Source organism: Bubalus kerabau, chromosome 1 (assembly GCF_029407905.1).
Source record: "Bubalus kerabau isolate K-KA32 ecotype Philippines breed swamp buffalo chromosome 1, PCC_UOA_SB_1v2, whole genome shotgun sequence".
NCBI lineage: Eukaryota > Metazoa > Chordata > Mammalia > Artiodactyla > Bovidae > Bubalus > Bubalus kerabau.
The window spans coordinates 97,319,823-97,339,375 of NC_073624.1; the positions used below are offsets into that span (position 1 = coordinate 97,319,823).

Below are 19,553 nucleotides of genomic sequence, written 5' to 3' on the forward strand. Positions count from 1 at the left end.
CTAGGCTGTGTATCCCACAAGGTAACATTCATTTGTAGCTCAAATATGAAAGAGCAGCTTTTTCATGTATAGTAAATGATTTAGTACAGAAGTCAGGTTTCTCCTATGAGAAAAACGTTAAACACAACACAAACTAAACAGCATCCCCGAGGCAATCTGTGCTACAGCATATACAAATTAAGGCTTTACCCTGGTACAGAACAACTTTGAAATTATGTGGGAACATTCCCAACAAATCATTCACACAGAATTCAAGCAATCTGTTTAAGAACTGTGGGGTCCAGTTCAAATATTTGGCATCTTACATTCAACTTGCGTACTTAGCTATGAGTGTCACTGTAACTTCACTTCCTGAAAGTGAAATACCACCCATGATGTTATGAATTCAAGCCAGTCCAGGGGCAGGGTGCTAGAAAATCTGGTTCATAATGAAAAAGCATAGTAACTGAAATAACTAGAATGAGATCTAAACATGGAAATACTGTTTTTCTTTGTGTGGTTTTAAGTGCCCCTTTGGCTTACTGAGTAAGCTAAATACATTTTTCAATAACTACTACCACTGGACAAAGGATCTAAATGTTGAGATGCTAGTAAATCAAGGTTTTAAGTTGGCACAATGTTCCTACTAAGTTATGTTTTAATTATATCTTTCTAATATCAAGGGGTTAAATGAAAGACAAGCATTAATACTGTCCTAAAAAAAGTAAAGGCAAAATATTCCTAGAGCTGTATATTAACTTATGAAAATTCTCCTCCCACTTTATGTATGTATAGTTCTTGTTTTAGCCACTCAGTCAGAAAAGTTTCAGTGTGAGGGTCTACAATCCAGACAAAAGGCTCTACATTTTCCTACATTATGCTATGCTAAACTATTTCCTATACAGAATTACAACCACAGACATTGAAATATAGCTCTCAGATCTGAAAATGTCTTTATTTTTTAGAAAATGGATTCCAGGAAGGTTAAAAAGCAATACCAGAGGGTATATAGGCGCAGAACTGGATGTAGTCATTCAAAGCATTCAATTAAGAATATGGCAATATAAATATCTGAAAAGCATCGCTTAGGTGTTTGAAACAAAATGTGTAAGTCATTCCTAACTATTTGGAGTTTTACAGACAGAAAATGGTTAACATTTCAAAGTCCTGGAAGCTTTTTCCTTGGTTAATGGCATTAAATGGTTTGCCTCGCATCAAATTCCTTCCTTTTTAAACATGGATAAAAGTATTACATAAGTCCACTGTTAAGACAACATGTTGCAAATTAAATCTGGTATAATGTATTCCAACAAAGCTTAGAAAATAAAAGGTGTTGCGGTGGCTTTGGACTAAGTTTAATAGTCGTCTCCTCGGCTGACAACTTCTTTACATGTTGGACGCAAAAGTATGGTATGTTCAAACTGTGCTGTATATGATCCTTTAATGTCACATAATGGTGGATATGGGTCTACAATGCCCAAGTCACACAGATTCTTCAGAGCCATCAAGTATTTACTTTCTCCCAAACGATCCAGCCATCTGCGGCAGAAGGCAAGAGTGCCAAAGTTTTCATTGATGACATTTAACAAGTGTTTTGTTCTTGGAAGCCTAAGAGAAAAGTGAAAGATTAATAGTTGGCTAAAAAGTTACCAACTCATTTCTTCCATTAAGGAAAACTCAAAACTATGACTTTACTTAGTAATTAAAGTTCAAAAAACTCTCTTTGCTGCCTCTTTCAACTTCCAAAAACCAGACTGTAGAATACTCAATTACAGATGGCAGATGGAGAGGAGACCAGATGAAGGTTATCTTATATTTATATGTCTAGGCATGCAGTGTTAAATTTCAAGTACAAACTTATCAATAATATTAAGGTGGGAATTCCCCTTTCGGGGGGAATTTCAGCATCAAACTGAAAAAGATCTGATCATAAAGATGCTTCAATCATATCCAAAAAGTTTTTAAAAAAGTAAATAAAAATACAAAGTTTACCAATGGGAAAAATAGTAACAAAAACCTAGGAATGCCAGCAAAATAATAATCTGTAATTATTACAATTACTGGAAACAGGATATGAAGAGAATACTTAAGATCATTTCATCTCAGTTAACATTTCTAATAGGGCTTCTTTTTTTTGCTGAATTATAGAAATTTACAGACCTTATTGTTAGGCTATAGAAATGTGCATTTATGAATGTACCACTGTGGATGTCTGTCACACATTTTAAAATGCTGTTAACTGGGAAGAGAAACTCATCAATCTTATAAAAAGAATAGCCTCTCACCTTATTGGCACATGTCCAACATCAAAATTTTTCATGTAATGTGAACATTCCATATCATCATGAACCACACCTTTTCCTGTGCTACCAAAGGTTTCAATGGCATATACTTCTCCTTCCTAAAAATATATGAGTAAAGGGAAACAAAGAAAAGTTGAGAATGAATTAAAATTCCCATCTTAACTTCAGGCTGAGGTATTCCCCATTTAATGTAAGAAATCACACACCTGGCAGTCCTTATTTTCCTTTTCCTGATTTACCTCCTTAGCACTTTTGATCTCTGTGTCGTCTATTAGAATGTAGACTTTACATGAGCAGGAAATTTTGCTCACTACTATTATACATCTCAGTGCCTACTAAAGAGACTGGCACCAACAAGATGCTCAATAAATAAGTATAGACTAAACCTCTGACATGCCTCACTTGCACAGCCAATTGAGCTCCAGTGTGACCAGACACAACCTGCATACTCACACAGCCCAATTCCTGCTGGGGTTAGTATGAGTGGCAAGTTAATTTTGCTCAACATGCTATATACTCAACTACTACTAGCTTCATAGTTCAGAAAAAAAAAAGTCAAAATGCTTGACAGAAGAATAGTGCTAATGGCATACATACCTCCATTCTTGTTGCCTCTCCTCCTTTCACAATGGGCACTGTTTTCCCAGCATGTATTCTATATGGCCCAATTGAATGTCCATTTAGATTACGGATTGGTTTCACTGGCATAATAGAAAAAAAATGTATTCAGGGTTTCAAGGCACAAACAGATCTCTTGGCCTTTGGTACAGAGTTCAAGCATTTACTTAAAAATCAGGTTTGGTGCTACTAAATAACCCCACATTAGTGGTCTGGTGGTTTAGTCGCTAAGTTGTGTCCAACTCTTGTGACCCCATCAACTGTAGCCTACCAGGCTCCTCTGTCCATGGGATTTCCCAAGCAAGAATACTGGGAGTGGGTTGCCATATCCTTCTCCAGGGGATCTTCCCAACCCAGGGATCAAACCTGGGTCTCCTGCGTTGCAGGTGGATTCTTTACCAGCTGAGCTACCAGGAAACCCCAACCCCACATTAAGATAGTTAAATACAAACTGGAAAACTAGAGGGTTATAAAGTTATTTATTGCAATGTTACAGATTAAAAACCAGGAGTAGGGAAAATAATGGAAAAAGAATAAATTATGTGATAAGGACATAATGGGGGTCTATCTATGGACCATCAACGGTCCATCTAGGCATACAATATCATGTATATAAGCATTACAAACAAGAAAAATATGTATTATTATGGTTATGAACCAAAAGGTAATTTGAAAAGGAGGATTGTGTCAAAAAAACAGTATTAAGAAACCCTAAATTTTATTATTGCATCAACATTTCAAGTGGTAAAAAAGAAAATCGACACAACCCGAAAGTCCTAGAATCAATGACAGAATAAACAAACTGTGAGTATTTTTATACAGTGGGACACTTATTCAACAATAAAAATGAAAAGCTAGGGATATACTGACCTGAGATACAACCAAATGAGCAAAAGGCACAATTATATAGATATGGTGCAATCCTACACATATACACATACACATACAATTCAAAATTACGCATAATATACTAAATGTTTAGGGATGCATTAATTAGGTAAAGATAAAAGAAAATGCAAATCTTTAGACAATGGCTTATTTGAAGAAGCCTTATGTAACCGAGAAGGGGTATATAAAGCTGGGGGGCTTCTGTAATGCTGGCAATATTCTATTTCTCAAGGGGTGAGGTAAAAGAACTTTTACAATTGTTTAATTCAAGTTTTTAAGTTGTGTGTATTTTCAGTTTTTGTTATATTCCCCAACAGAAACTTAAAAAAAAAAAAAATCTAGTTCTACAGTATTAGAATTCTCTACAGAATCCAGTGTGAGTTACCTTTCTTCTAGGGCAGAATTAGGTAGCAAGGGTTTGTTATTTTCCCCCCAAATCTTTAGCAATGATAAGCATATTACAAATTTAGGGGTGGTGCAGAAAAATAAGACTCTCAGTTAGCTTTTTAAAAAAGTCTTCCTTCTTATAAAAATGACAAGCTAAATTTGCTTTAAAATTCAGCATTACTATTCCTCTAAGACCAAACAAACTGATCCCCTAGACCAACCAAAAACACATTTAAAAACATTTCTTAGCTATCCCAACCTAACACATATAACCAAGTTACATAGAAGAAGCAGGGCTCAAGGTATACAGGCTGTGGACAGTGGCAGGCTGATTCTGGAACCAACAGCTATCACGGTTATTTTCTAATTCTATAGTTTCCACTCCCTTGATGGCCTAGCCTGGTTCTGTTACGTGGTTTAGGGAAATTGCTTCTTAAAGTTCAGCCTGTAGTCCATTTCTTCATGTTCTAAATGTCATGATCTGTCTATACTCTTTGTGCTTAAATTAGTAAAAATGAATTCTGCTACCCTCAACTAAGAACCAGAGAAGGCAGTGGTACCCCACTCTAGTACTCTTGCCTGGAAAATCCCATGGATGGAGGAGCCTGGTAGGCTACAGTCCATGGGGTTGCTAAGAGTCAGAAAAGACTGAGCAACTTCACTTTCACTTTTCACTTTCATGCATTGGAGAAGGAAATGGCAACCCACTCCAGTGTTCTTGCCTGCAGAGTTCCAGTGACGGGGGAGCCTGGTGGGCTGCCATCTATGGGGTCGAACAGAGTCGGACATGACTGAAGCAACTTAGCAGCAGCAGCAGCAGCAACTAAGAACCCTGATCAATACAGTAACTGACAAAAAAAAAAAAGGCAGATGCTGAAAGAATAGAACCTAAAATGCTGCACTGGCTTAGTGGAAGAGGTAAGAATGTAGATACTAAAGATTTCAACATTTCACGCTAGAAACTGTTATATGGTGACTAAACCTTAAGTCAAACTGTCTGTCACCTACTGTGCCTTGAAAGGCAGACCACATTCCAACCAAGGTTGTAAAATAAGGAGAAAATGGAAGGGAAAGATAATCTGAGAGAAACTTGAGTATTATTTGTTGCGGGACCAATCTCAAAACTGGGGGTGGGAAACAACAACTATTTTTTGAATACTAATAAATTCCAGGCATGTCGTAAAATTTACATTTCTCAAAAACAAAACAAAAAACATGATATCATGAATCCTATTATAGTCAAAGTTATAGATGTTATCTAAAGATGGTACTAATGAGCCTAACTGCAGAGCAGCAATGGAGACACAGACATAGAGAACACTTATGGACACAGCTGCGGAGGGGAGGAAGGAGAGGGCGAGATGGATGAAGAGAGTAACACAGAAACATATATTACCATATGTAAAACAGACAACCAGTGGGAATTTGCTGTATGAGTCAGGGAACTCAAACCAGGGCTAGATAACAACCTAGAAGGGTAGGGTGAGGAGGGTAGGAGGGATGTTCAAGTAGGAGCGGAAATGGGTAAACCTATGGCTGATTCATGTTGATGTTTGGTACACAATACTGTAAAGCAATTAATCTCTCAATTAAAAATAAATACATTAAAAAATTTTTAAACCAAAAAATAAAAAGAAGTTATCTAAGCTCCAAGATAGACTTGCCTAACTCCAAAGCAAGTTTTCTTCATTAGCTATTAACACCTCCCATCCATGTGTGAGAAGCCTTAAGAATTTTTTATGTGGGACCTCCCTGGTGGTGCAGTGGATAAGAATCCTCCTGCCAATGCAAGGGACACGGGTTCTATCCCTGGGCCAGGAAGATTCCACATGCCATGGAGCAGTTAAGCCTGAGAGTCACAAATACTGAAGCCTGCGTGCCTAGAGCCTGTGCTGCATAACAAGAGAAGCCACCACAATGAGAAGCCCGTATACCACAATAAAGCCTGCAGGCAGCAATGAAAACTCACTGCAACCAAAAAAAAAAAAAAAAAACACACAAGTAAAAATTAATAAAAATTTTTTAAAAAAGCTTTTTAAAGAATTTGTTATTTGTACAGATGTTCATAGGTTTAAGGATCTGCAAGAAGAGCAACAAGGATAGGCACCATCAAGTCTTACAGGAAAGAAACACTGGGCGGTTGGGAGAGACACCCCAGTCCAAAAGTATCAGCAGGGGAATGCAAAGGACACTGAATGATATGAGTTTCCTGAGGGGCAAGGAGCATGAGAGTCTCCATGCTTCCTCAGATTACAAGGAAGAGTAGCGATTTGCTTAAAGGAAATGTAGAAAATATTCCATAGGGAAGTTTTTAAGAGACACCGAGAGCAATGAGCATAGATTAGGAAGGAGAATGGTGGCTGGAAAGTGGCTGGATAGACCCTGGGAAGTGGAGAAAGGCTAGACTGACAACACCACAACGCACAATGACTCCGGGATTGTGTAGATTGGCAATGGCTGTGAAAGACTAGGCAGCAAAGGGAATAAACATTAAAGGAAGGGATTAACAAAAGGAATTAACTGGTCTCTAAATTTTGAATTCAACACAAAAATAGAGGGGAGGAGTCATCAATGGAAACGGCCTCTTACTTCTGCCTGAGCCTTGTAACTAGTCACAGAAAATCTAGCCTACATCTGGTCACCCTGGGATAAATCCTTCTATGTCTTAACAGCAACCAGAGTAGACTAACAGTTCCCAGCAACTAGCTACCACAGAACTCCTACCATGAACAGGTCATTTCCCTTGTTTCCCCTCTCTATATTCTCAATTTCCAAGACAGAAAGATACAGCAGCTGACCCAAAGAAAGCACTCAACACCATCTTGCAAAATTATTTCTGCCAAGTTAAGACATTTCAAAATAAGATGCATTTTTAGATAACATACCTTGATATGTCTTCCCATCTATTTCAACTTCATAGGATTCCATAACTTCTTGGATAGCCTCACCAACATCACAGAGACGAACATCAATTCCGGCACACTAAGAATAGAATCACATATACTCTGTTACTCAAGATACAGAATTTTACAGGAACTTAACTTTCTAATATCTTAAAATAAGGGACAATCAGAAATAACTTCACCTATAAAAGCCTTCCATACACTGTACTACAATAGCTCACTTAAAACCCTAAGGGTGGTAGACCAGTCTTACATAACCCGAAGTCCTTAAACAGGCTATAAAGTGCTCAAAATATATTAAATGAGATGGTGCTTACAGTTCACATACCTTTATTCCAGTGTTAGTGGCATCTTTGACAGCTTTTAATAATGTATCATATTTGGGATTAAAAGTGACAGTAAAAGCACAATCGATAATCCTACCTGAAAGAGAAAATTTGTGTTTAAGTATCAGTTAGTCATATTACCTACTTTATAGCATCTACATTATTAATTAACCTCGCTAATTAACAGAAAAAAACAAAATGATGGGCTCTAATGAAAGCAGAACTTCAAGTCCCTAGACAGCATTCATAATCAATGTTTCAAAATGACAAAATTAATTCCAGGGTTACTTCAAGAAAGGACCAATTCAGTACTCACCAGGCAGTTATACAAAAATAAAAACAAATCAAAGTGAGAAAGCCTGGAGAACTAAGTAGCACAAGTGGGCAGAGAAAATGTACAGGTCCACAGGACACTAACCACCAATCCAGCTTCTCCAGCTTAGGAAGACCTCAAGTGTTTACACCTAAGCTTTGCTTTCTCACTTGTTAGGTGAAAGTAAAAGGTACTTACCTAACAAGGGTGTAGGAAAGAATTGAGAAAAACTAACAATTATGTACAAAGGTTGGTAAACTCAAAGGTTCTGAGTAAATGTTTACTGCTGTTATATGAATAAAAAAGTCTGAAACGACCTGAAAGAAGATGTAAGATTCTATTTTTCAATACTTGCTATAATAGGTAACAAACCTCAATTACCCAACAGTTTTCACTGAATTCCATTAAGTAGGATGCTTTGACATAAATCTCAAAACTGCCTCAACGTATTAATAGCTCTACTGAAAAGTGAGCCATCAAAAAGGGAAAATGTTCAGAGTTCAATATCTACAGCCCTACCCAAGGAACTATTTCTAAGAACTCACCACTTATATGTGTTCCAAAGTCTATCTTACAGATGTCATCATACTGCAATACTGTTGTGTCACCAGCATTGGGAGTATAGTGGGCAGCACAGTTATTCAGAGAACACCCAGTAGGAAATGCCAGGCCTGCGTTTAATCCATTCTCTTTTATTAACTTTCGTGAACAGTCTTCCAACTTCTCACTAAAAAAAGAGAAAGGAACTTCTTTACTTTTACATTCTTACCCTTGATGTACCTTACAGCTCATCAAATTCAGAAAGTTGACACTCTTACTTTCTGGGAGTGATCTGAGCACCTTCTGGATGCAACTAAGTAACAGTTCTCCAACTAAATAACTACTATGAAAACAGTTCATCTCTAAAAAAATATAGAGAATTTAATCCACTAGAAAAACATGATCCACTTTCAACTTAATTTATCAGGAAATACGACTCCTGACTTAGACTAAAGGCTGATTACATTTTTCTCAATGTTGGAAATTTTAAAAATTCTTAGATCAGAGAATTAAGTTGCCCTACAGCTAATTATTTCTCAAGGGGAAAACTGGAGAAATAATCACTTTCTTCATTGCATTATAAATGTTTTGTGTCCCAGAATTTTAATTTACCATCACTTGTTGGCTAGCAAAATAACAGGTTTCCAAACAGAAAATAAGAGCCAGGGATGTGTGCACTTGTACATATGAGAACACAAGTACAGAACAGGGTGGATGAGACGCAAACACCCTCTACGGTTTCCTCAGTACATCAGCACTATAAGGATTACACAAGGTATTTCTAGAACCTTCACTTTAAGATCTTTGGCAAGGCAGTAATTAAAGACAAACATAAACCTGAAGAGTTAGAGCTAAAAAAACTTTTTTATCACATTCTTACAAAAACATATTCCTTTTACCAGATTTCTATCATTGTCATCCCAGGCTTGATCCAGCTCATAACATATTTTCTAACTTGTCGATGTGCTTCTGCAGCTTCTCGAAAATCATTCCAAATCTCTTCACTAGCTTGATCTAATGCTTTCTTTTCTTCACTTGTAGTTCTCCAAGCAGCTGTTCGCCTTTATAGTATGCATAGTATAGCATTAGTTATTTAAGAAACAGCAAAATAAGCATAACAGCTGAGCGATAAAATACACTAAGATATTCCAGGCAAAAAATTACATATTCAGATTTTTATTAAAAGTCAGCAAAGTTTCTGAAATACAAGTACCCACACAGTTACAACCAAGCCAAAGCAAGTTAAACCTTTTGTAAGACTCTTAGAAAAAAAGTCATTCTTTCACTCCAGGTAATATAAATTTTAAAGGTGAACCAAATATTAGCATTTAACTTCACCAACAGGGCATGTACTAAACCCAAAGACTTGACTTGGCAATCTGCATATACCTTCCTCAAAACATAAATTATATGCTTTTGTAGGATTTTTATAACTTTATATATATATATAAAACATCTTCCTCGAAGGAGATGGCTCATATTCTAAAACTGCTAGGGTAACTGATTTTTATATTCAGTATTTGGGAATGAAGCGATCTACTGACTCCCTTTTTAAGCAGTACATTTCAAAAACAGTAACTTTTCAAATAAAAGTCTTTTGTTTTTATAGTTTTCACAGATTCTTAACCAATACTGAATACAGAATTCACAAGTCAGTGATCACTGAAGTAAACATTATACTTAGTATAAGAGTGATGCCTTCAAGACATAATTTTTATTTGCCTCAAAGTTAGTGGTCAGCAAACTACAGCCTGCAGGCAAATCCAGCCTGGCACCTATTTTGTAAATAAAACCGTTTTGTGACACAGCTATGCCCATTTATTTACATATCATCCATAGCTACTTTCATGCTCAACAGCAATGAATTAATACTCAAGACCTAAAATATTTTCAATCTGAGTCTCTATAAGAGTTTACCCAACTGCTTTAGACTGCAGCCCGCTAAAACAGTGACAGAATGCTATGAGTTTTTCTGTGTGTCAACATCAAGTTTGCTAGGATTACTTCCTATTGCAGTAGCAGCTACCTGTGCCAACATCTACTACCTCTGATTTGCTACACAGGCCCAAAGGAGCTGTCCTATGTGAAACCTGGAGTATTTAAGAATCACCGAGGCTTCTTTAGCTGTTTACTGTTTGGAAATACATTTTGGATCTATCTACTGATATTTTCAGAAGACTGAAATATTACAGTACCACCAGTTTAAGGTCAGTTTTAAACCCATTACATACTTATCAGTCTAGCCTTTTCTCTCCCACAAGTCCAAATCTCTTCCCTGAAAACCAGGAACCCAAATGTTCTAAGAATAAATCATTCTTAGGCACAAGAGTACTGGCTTTATTTTCAGATAATTCTGGCACATACAGCTACAGCCATACCTGGCAGCAAAGGCTGAAGCATCTTTTGCTTCAAAAGCCAAAGATTTTATGGAAAGCAAAAGTATGAGCTAATGTTTACTCTAGAGTGGTAAGACAAAAGGCTACATCCACAGGGAACTGATGGATATCATGTATTCAGGGCAATGAAAACAGAATTGGTCATTATGAATTCCCAATTTCTTCTCAATCCAACTGTTAAGATTCTTCAAAGTGATTTCTTCCAGGTTAAAACATAAGTTTAATTAAATTTCAAAAGATATTTGACATTTTACAATTAGAACATGATACAATAAGATCCCCAATATGGAAGTCAACAGATCTCGAGACTATCTTATACTTCTGAAGGCTGCATGGCTGACTCTTGAAGCAGTGGATTCTTCACAAGATTATGTAATGTTCTGCACTGTTAGTAAAGAACTATTGATCAAAAACTGAATTCAAATAAACTATTTTGCTAAGTCTTGAGTTCAAGATGAAAGTCATTAGAGATATCAGAGAACCTACTGTCAGAGTCTATAATTTTAATTCAAGGTCCAAGTGAAAGAGAAAATATGAAGGAGTCTCCCTTTTCTTAAATTTGATTTTTTGACATTCAGTTTACTTAACAAAAACTTATAAATAAAATTAAAAAATCATTCTAAGTCATAACAAATATTTTAGAAAGGAATTAATTAAACTGACAGATGACATAAGCTTTTTCACAAAATTATGTCTGCAAAACAAAACTATCAAAACAGTTGCTTGCAAGACAATCTTTACAGGAAATGTTTATAGAATATGTAAATTCTTCACACCTCTTTGACTTCTGAGTCTTAAATATTTTGTCATTTTTATTACTGGATTGTTAAAAGCAGAAAAAATAGAAGATCAAAAGACACAAAGGTATCTGAAAGGCTCCTCTATCCATGGGATCCTCCAAGCAAGAATACTGGAGTGGGTTGCCATTCCCTTCTCCAGGGGATCTTCCTGACCCAGGGACTGAACTCAGGTCTCCCACATTGCAGACAGATTCTTTACCATCTGAGCCACTATTTGCATTTTAAGGTACTACATGCCACATTTACCAAAACCATTTACAAATGCGTATCTTAAAAAAAACACATGTCGTTAGCCCAGAAAAAATTAAGCATGCATGCTGAGATCAACTCCTTCCTGTGAAAAGTGGTAGTTAAAGAGAAAAAGAGGAAATTCCCTGGTAGGCCAGTGTTTAGAACTCTCCGCTCTCCACTGCCAAGGGCCTGGGTTCATTCCCTGGTCAGGGAACTAAGATTCCACAAGCCAAACAGCTTGGCGTGTTTACACTGAAGAGAGTACAGTTGGTTCCTAACTATAGTTAGTAAAGGAAAATTCTTCTTCTAGAATAATGTCAACAAATAAGTGTAGAAAGAATGTCAGAATTAGATATTCACCATTCTGAAGTCCTCATAAAATAACTGACAAAGCAAGGATCATCAACAGATATTAAAATAATTAAGATTGTTTAAAAAAAAAGAATATTCTAACAGTACCCTACAGATTACTTGGAAACTGCAAAAAGAATTTTAAATAAGAGACAGCTGGCTATAACCACATTAACCAAATGATCAAATAAGGTAAAACTCATAGCAGACAGTAAAATGATTTTAATTCACAGGCAGATTTATGGAAATTTTTATTTTCTTTTTTGCTTATCTATATTTCCTAACTGTACGACAATGAATATGTATTGCTTGGAAAATTAACAAATGTCCCAAAAAACTGCCTACTGAATTTAGAAATATAAATCAAGAATTTCAAATAATTCTTTGTTCCATTTCTAGTGATCCAGAATGAGAAAAATCAGATTCCATTAACATACGAAGATGTTCATCACAGTAATTTTTCTAGTGGTTGGTTTCAAAAAATTTTAATAACACAGAAAATGCACATAAAATGTTAAAAAAAATTTAAGAGCAACAACCATCCTAGTAAAAACTGATTTCCAAAATCACGAATTTCTACATGTAAGGAAGATGTTCCTAAGGAATGAGATGTTTACATTCTCAAAGTAACTTCCCTAAAATTACCAGTTACAAGAGGTAAAAGAATAATGATACACCAAAAGAAACTGAATAATATCTTACCTAAGTGAAAGAAACTGACATCAGGAGCCTGCATATGTGACAACCATGAAAAGGACACAATATCTACCAAATGTAGTAACCCACCCAAAAATGTACAACTCTCAAATACTTCAGAAAAATAGTACATATATTACTCCAAGAGATATTATAATATATAATATCTTCCTGTATTGTTTGAAAAACAGAAGCTACTTTACTTACACAATGTTTAATTTGCATCAGAAAATGACAGCAAAAAAGAAAGGGTAGTTTCTAAGAAATACAAAATTTCAATTTTTTCCTTGTATTAAACATTACTTCCAGTTTCCTATTAACAGTGTATTAACAAGTATAGGAAATCAATGGCTTTCTTGCCCTTCAGCAATTAGAAAACAGAAATGGAATTAAAAATATCTCGTTCACATCAGTTAACAGAATAAAACCTTTACAAACAAATGTAACAAAAAAAGAGGATGTACGTTAAAAAAAAAAAATCAGAATGGGTTGGAAAATATATAATGACATTGGATACTATAATACAACTGTCAATTTTCTGAAACAAATACATAATTATGATGGGATTCCAGTAAGAAGGGCATTTTTCTGTGCATATGTGTGTTAAAACTAAAAATATGACCAAAAGTACCTAAGAAAACTATAAGAATTATGTTTGGTTGGGCTGTATGGCAGAGAAGCACATTCACTCATCAAATTATCAAAATAAATAGTACAGAAATAGACAAAGAGATGAGTGGAACAGAATAAATAATACAGAAATTGGTTCCATTATGCAAGAGAATAGAGTTCCATTACATGAGAGCAGTAGATGGCAAAAGTGCTCATTCAATTAAATAGAACGAAACTACTAAACAAACAACTCTAACACAACTGACTACCCGTTTAAAACAAAATAAAATTAGCACTCCCGACCTTAGACAAAAAAGTCCAGACCAATTCAAGATGTAATAAGACAAAAAAAATAGTTTTGAGAAAATAAGAGACTGCTAAGAACACAAAAGTACAAAATATGAATATATACTGTTACTTAAAATCTTTAAATTTCCGTAAGAGCAAAAGAATAAAACCAATAATTAAAAGACGCTCAAAATCACTAGCAATGTGGGAATCATAAAATATTAATATATTAATTTGGCAATTCCACTCCTGAAGAGCTATCACGTAATAAAACTGCCAGCATATATGGAGATATATATGTGTCTATCCAAACACATATATGTATACATACATATATATGCATAAGTATATGTACATGCCTTATTGCAAATGGTTTATAATGGCAAAAAAACCCCAAAAACCTGGAGGCAAAGTGAATGCTCAACAATTAAAATGGTGGAATAAAGCACTATATGATCACACCACAGAATATTATGCAGCCATTCAAAAGAATAACAGAACTTAATAATCAATATTTTGATTGACTTGGACTTCCAAGATGCAGCCCTGATGAGAAAAGCACAGAAGAGAAAAAAGTGTACCTACAATTCTACTTTTGTACACCAAATAATGACCAAAACACTCTCCTTACACAAGTAGAAAGAGATGTACACATACATGAACATAGAAAAATATGGAAGGCTACCTGCTAGGTGGTTACATGGGTCTGGAAGAAAGGGAAGGAAGAGGAAACAAGCAAGCAAAAAAATAAATAAATAAAAAAGATTATATTAAAAAATAAGTGTGATCACATTGTATGCAACATGAAAATTTAGGTAATTAATACAAAACTCCATGTTTATGACATTCTAAAATGCTTAAGATAGGGACAGTGACTGATGTATTCAAATTCAAAGAAAAAATGCCCATGCCATAAAACATAACATCATGTTCCTTTCTAACTTTAACGAAAAACAATGATGTCTTTATATAGGTCAAGGAAACAATGGGACAGTAGAAGCTTTCTTAACCAACTATTGCAACCACTGGATTAACCAATGCTCCTGATTATTCCTATAAATTATATGGACCAATGCCCACTATATTCTGAATATTAGTGACTGGGTTCCTATTCTGAATAACAGTAGCTAACACTTACTTAATGCTTACTATATGTCTATCACTCTACTAAATAAATACACTAAATATTATTCCTCTCAACAACGCTATGAAGTGCCCATGTTATGGATTAGGATATGAAAGCACAACATGATAAATTACTTGCCCAAGTCACAAAGCTAATAAGTGTTAGAACTGGGATTCAAATGTAGATAGTCTGGTCCCAGCATCCAGACCCTTAACTAGTCTGCTAACCAGAAAAAATTTACTCTTTGAGAACACTTCCAAAAATCAAGTGATCTGTGCCCAAACCAGTATAAATCATCTGTACTTGTTACTGCAATGACATAATTTAATTATACATTACTAAAAAGAATTGTTTCTATGAAAACTAAATTGACTACTCAGAGAAGTTTTCAAAAAATACTTCTGTCAAATGGAAATGATTTCAGAAAAAAGATGTCAAGATATAGCCATCAGCCCTCAGATTACTTAATTCTTGCTGTTCACAGAAATTCAAAATGAAATGGACTCAGTGCATTATGGATATAGCTCACAGGAAAAAAAAAGTGGAGTCCAATGCAATCTACACTTAAGGATCAACAATGATGAAAAACAAATTCTTGTTTTAAGTTAACTCTGATTTATCAGTAACGATTTACCAACTACTGGTCCCAATCATTTTGGATAAGAGGGCTTCTACTGTATTTTCTCTGAAACAAATTCATAAGTTTTTTTATTTAGATAGTAGAGCAAAGTTCCAAGAAAAATTAAATCTGCTAAGCTACAATTTTTGAACGTCATACTGGAAGTTACTTTGTGATCCTTACCCATCTTGTGTGGGTGGGTATTCGCATTCTTGTCCTTTGGGAAATACACCATTAGGATACAGGTCACATATTGGAACTGAGGGAGGGTCTGTTTGAACTTTTGCTGTGAGATACAAATAAAGCATTAACTTCTGTAGTTAAAAACAAAATTAAGCAGTTATCATTACAGTTTTTCTCAGTTCCTAATTGGTATTACATGTCCTGACTAAAGAACCTCCTTGTTATCACTTTTACAGTCAAAAACAGAAGATATTTCACCACAGTGGCCACCTTCTCTTATTTACAGTTATTTGGGAATAAAAATATTCAACTCCTCGTAATTCCATTATGTATTTAAACAGTATATGCTTTGGCACAAAGAACACTTCTAATGTTTTTGTCTTCATTTACTATACTGGAAATGGAATAGCATATAGAAGCAGCCTTCACAAATAAAAATCAAAGAAGCGACAAGAAAATAAGAAAGAAATCCTACAGCAATAAAATAAAATATAAAGCCATTATGTATTAATAAAACTGGTAAAAAAAATTCTTAGAAGGGTATATTACATGTAAAAGTTAAAGAATATACATTCTCAGTGCTAAAAGACTTTAGGAACCACATACAAATTTCCAAATACTTGGAAAGTTTCAGTACTTAGCGTATTTTTTAAGGATACATTATTTCCCAAACTATATTCCAAGACAACACTGTTTCAAAATGCTTTTTAAAAATGTTTAGAGATGTGTCTTCTAAAAGTCTGCATAAGACCTAGTTATATACTTCTTACTCTATGAAGAACAATGCTGTATCCAAGGAATGTCAGAAAGTTACGTAATTTATACAATAATACATGGCTTTCAATGTATACCTGCAGCATTTACCAACTACCAAGTTGTGGTTATCTTTTGATTATAACCTGTCTTATGTTACAGGTTTTTAATCTGAAATTTTAACACATATTTTATGACAATTGAGCCAAATCATTTATCTACAGAACCACTTTTTGGTTCCTTCTTTTAATGGAATACTCAGTATTTCACGAACACTATTTTCCTCTTTTTGAGTAATGTTTAGAATTGTTCTATGGGCAAGTAAACTTGAGAAACACCATTTTAGGTTCCTCCTAAGAGGGAACATTTAGAATTTTGAAATAAAAATGACCTTAGATGTCACCTAATTAAGCTTCACATTCAAATCCAGGAATCCTCTAACATCCCTGACAGATGGTACTACATGTCTGACAATGAAGGCAGTCATTATCTCCCTAGCTAAAATCCATTCATTCTGGGAGAACTGTAGCTGCTATAAAGTAATATCCCCATTACTTTCATCTGTTAGCTCTACTTCACTCTTCTTTTCTACTGCTTCCTTCCTCTCTATGACGAGAAGGCACTTTAAGGGATATGGTTCTTAATACTTGCACTCATACTCACCAGCCTTCTCAGTGTTTAATCTGGTACTAGATTTTACTTCTACTAATAGTTCAAATAAGGTATAATCAGTATAAGACTACACTGTTGATTCTAAAAATCCTGCTGCTACTGAAAGGTCTGGATTCCTAGCATTTTCCTTCACATTGTACAAGCATCCAAAATCCTTAGGATCCTAACTAACACCTTATACTAATTTTATATATGTCTATTTAAATTTCAGATTGTTATTAATTCAGTTTTCTTTTGAAATCTTGTTTTTTTGTCAATCAAAGGATTATCTCATAATCCTGAAATTTATTTCATCTACAAATCTAATAAAGATGTCTTTTATATTGTCCACAAATTACTAAGACAAGATAAAGGACTCAGAGATCATCAGAGAAAAAGCAAAGAATTTGTAATCAAAGTAAGTTGAAGCCTAACCTTTACCACTTATTAGCTGTGACTTGGACAAATGGCTAAATGTGCTAAGTAAGCCTCAGTTTCCTCATCTACAAAACAAAGAACTAGATGAAATCTTGGATAACCTTTGAAAATTATAATCTACTATGTCCAAGTTATTATCTAAAACTATGAACAATTTTAAGTATCTGTACTGCACTTAATTATTAACTATCACAATTCTCTCACTTTATAGATGAGGAACATGAAGGCAGTAAACTGCTCCTGATTATATTATTTGGATTATTTCAGAAGTGATTTATGACACAAACAAGACATACTCAAAGCAAATTAGAAAGCAACAAATCAAAACACAGAGAGAACCTAAAATAGAACCTGAAATAAGGCCAATACAAAACTAGCTTTGGCCCTAAATCCTCTAGCAGTCAATAAAAAACAAAAAGGGGCGGGGGGGTTTAGATTATTTGCATAGTTCATATTTTTGCAACAAAACACATTAACTACTCAGGAAAAGCACAATTATTCTTGATACTAAGATCAGACAAAGAGAGGTCTTTCAAGAGTGCTCATAAAGAAATATAATGAACAGCAAGCAAGTTCAACAACCTCCTTAGAGGAGGCACAATAAACACTGATGGTATCATACTAAAATGCCCTCAGTGGAAGAGTCTACCAAGGGCAAATACAAAGCAGCCTCTTAACACTCCTCCCTGCTTATCTACCTTCATTAGGAAGCAATTTTAGAGTATCTGGAGAAATTGATCTCTCTCAAGCCATTTTCAGGTAACATTATGTCTTAAAAGCACTCTATGAACAATTTTTGAATGGAAGGAATATGACATTCTAATTCCTAGAGATTCCTAGAAAGCAAGTAACCTATGCTCATTAAATACAGATTATGCTAGAGGCAGAAATGATGTCCTGAGTAGAAGGATCTAACCAGAATAGATGCCTGACAAGAAAGAAAGCAATCCCATCTACCCCTGAGATGTATCAGGGAAATATCTAGCAGAGCTAACAGCTTTTAAAAAAAAATAATTTGAGTATTTTCAACACAGAGATAAAAATGAAAGTCAAACCCTCAATTTCTCATTCATAAAATTTTATCCTGAAGATTTAGCCAATCAATGGTCCCGGATGCCAAAGGGCATCCAAGATTAGAACTCATTCTGATTCCCAACCCAATCTTTGTTCCCCAATACCACACACAGTCACCCTTTATTCTCCCTAAGAGTTTCAGGTCCCTTAAGATGTTTGGCTGTATTATTTATAGAAACAAAATACAAGTAGGATTATATTTTAAGTGAATCTGAAATAGCACAATACAAATATTACTAATAAAAATTCACCATATTCACAAATTTTAAATAATGGGATTCCTCATTAAATATGTCAAGAATCTCTTTAATATCAAAACTGGTAGGTGAACTGCAAACTGTTTATTCTATTACCACATGGTGGCATTATTTAAGTCATCACTGACAAAATTATCTGAATTATTCAAATTTTAAATTATAAAGTTTTTTATGAATTCATCCCTAACTTGCAGTAAAATGCAACAAACTTATTATTAATATCCTTTGACTAAATAACAACTGAAGAAAATAAAATAATAAGACTGCAAAAACTACTTGCCAAATACTAGTAAGTTTCACTAAATTCTATTAGGCCATCATTTATTTCCCTAACATATACCAGGATCTTAAGCAACCTCAAACCTACTCTTCAAGCCTGCTGATTAATAACCACTTGTAATTTGGCAAGTAGAATCAACTAAAGACACTAACGTCCTCTCTTCTTCTTCTTCTTTTTCTTCTTCTTTCCAGTTGCTCCATCTCCGTCACCATCTCCATCTAAGAGAAGACATGTCAAATTCATTTAAACCTCATAAGCAGAGCGACAAAACAAGCACACAAGTACACAGAGTGCATCTTAAATAGCGTATGACAAAGCTGACCCAATACTCTTAGAATTTTGTATATTGTTAGCTTCAAGTATCAGAATTTGACTTGTGCAATCAAAGGCACTAATAAACTTTACTTTGATTTATTCTAAATACAAGAATTGTTGAATAAGATATTTTAAGAATAAACAATGTATTAAATAACATTTTTTTAAAGCTAAGAAAAATAACTAGTGTTACTTAAATACTAGTATAATAATGACTATATGACTT

At 34.7% G+C, this 19,553-nt stretch overlaps 1 protein-coding gene across 1 annotated transcript in view; it reads right to left on the bottom strand.

Moving 5' to 3' along the window:
• Positions 1-907: 907 nt before the first annotated feature.
• METAP2 (methionyl aminopeptidase 2) overlaps positions 908-19,553 on the bottom strand; it is a 30,807-nt gene continuing 12,161 nt past the window's right edge. The window contains exons 3-11 of the mRNA XM_055585259.1: positions 19,165-19,230; positions 15,560-15,662; positions 9,157-9,318; positions 8,263-8,444; positions 7,407-7,501; positions 7,061-7,157; positions 2,880-2,983; positions 2,265-2,380; positions 908-1,587 (exon numbers count right to left, since the gene is read on the bottom strand). Coding sequence (XP_055441234.1) covers positions 1,335-1,587; positions 2,265-2,380; positions 2,880-2,983; positions 7,061-7,157; positions 7,407-7,501; positions 8,263-8,444; positions 9,157-9,318; positions 15,560-15,662; positions 19,165-19,230 — 1,178 coding nt within the window. The 3' untranslated portion in view covers positions 908-1,334. The remainder of the gene's footprint in view (positions 1,588-2,264; positions 2,381-2,879; positions 2,984-7,060; positions 7,158-7,406; positions 7,502-8,262; positions 8,445-9,156; positions 9,319-15,559; positions 15,663-19,164; positions 19,231-19,553) is intronic.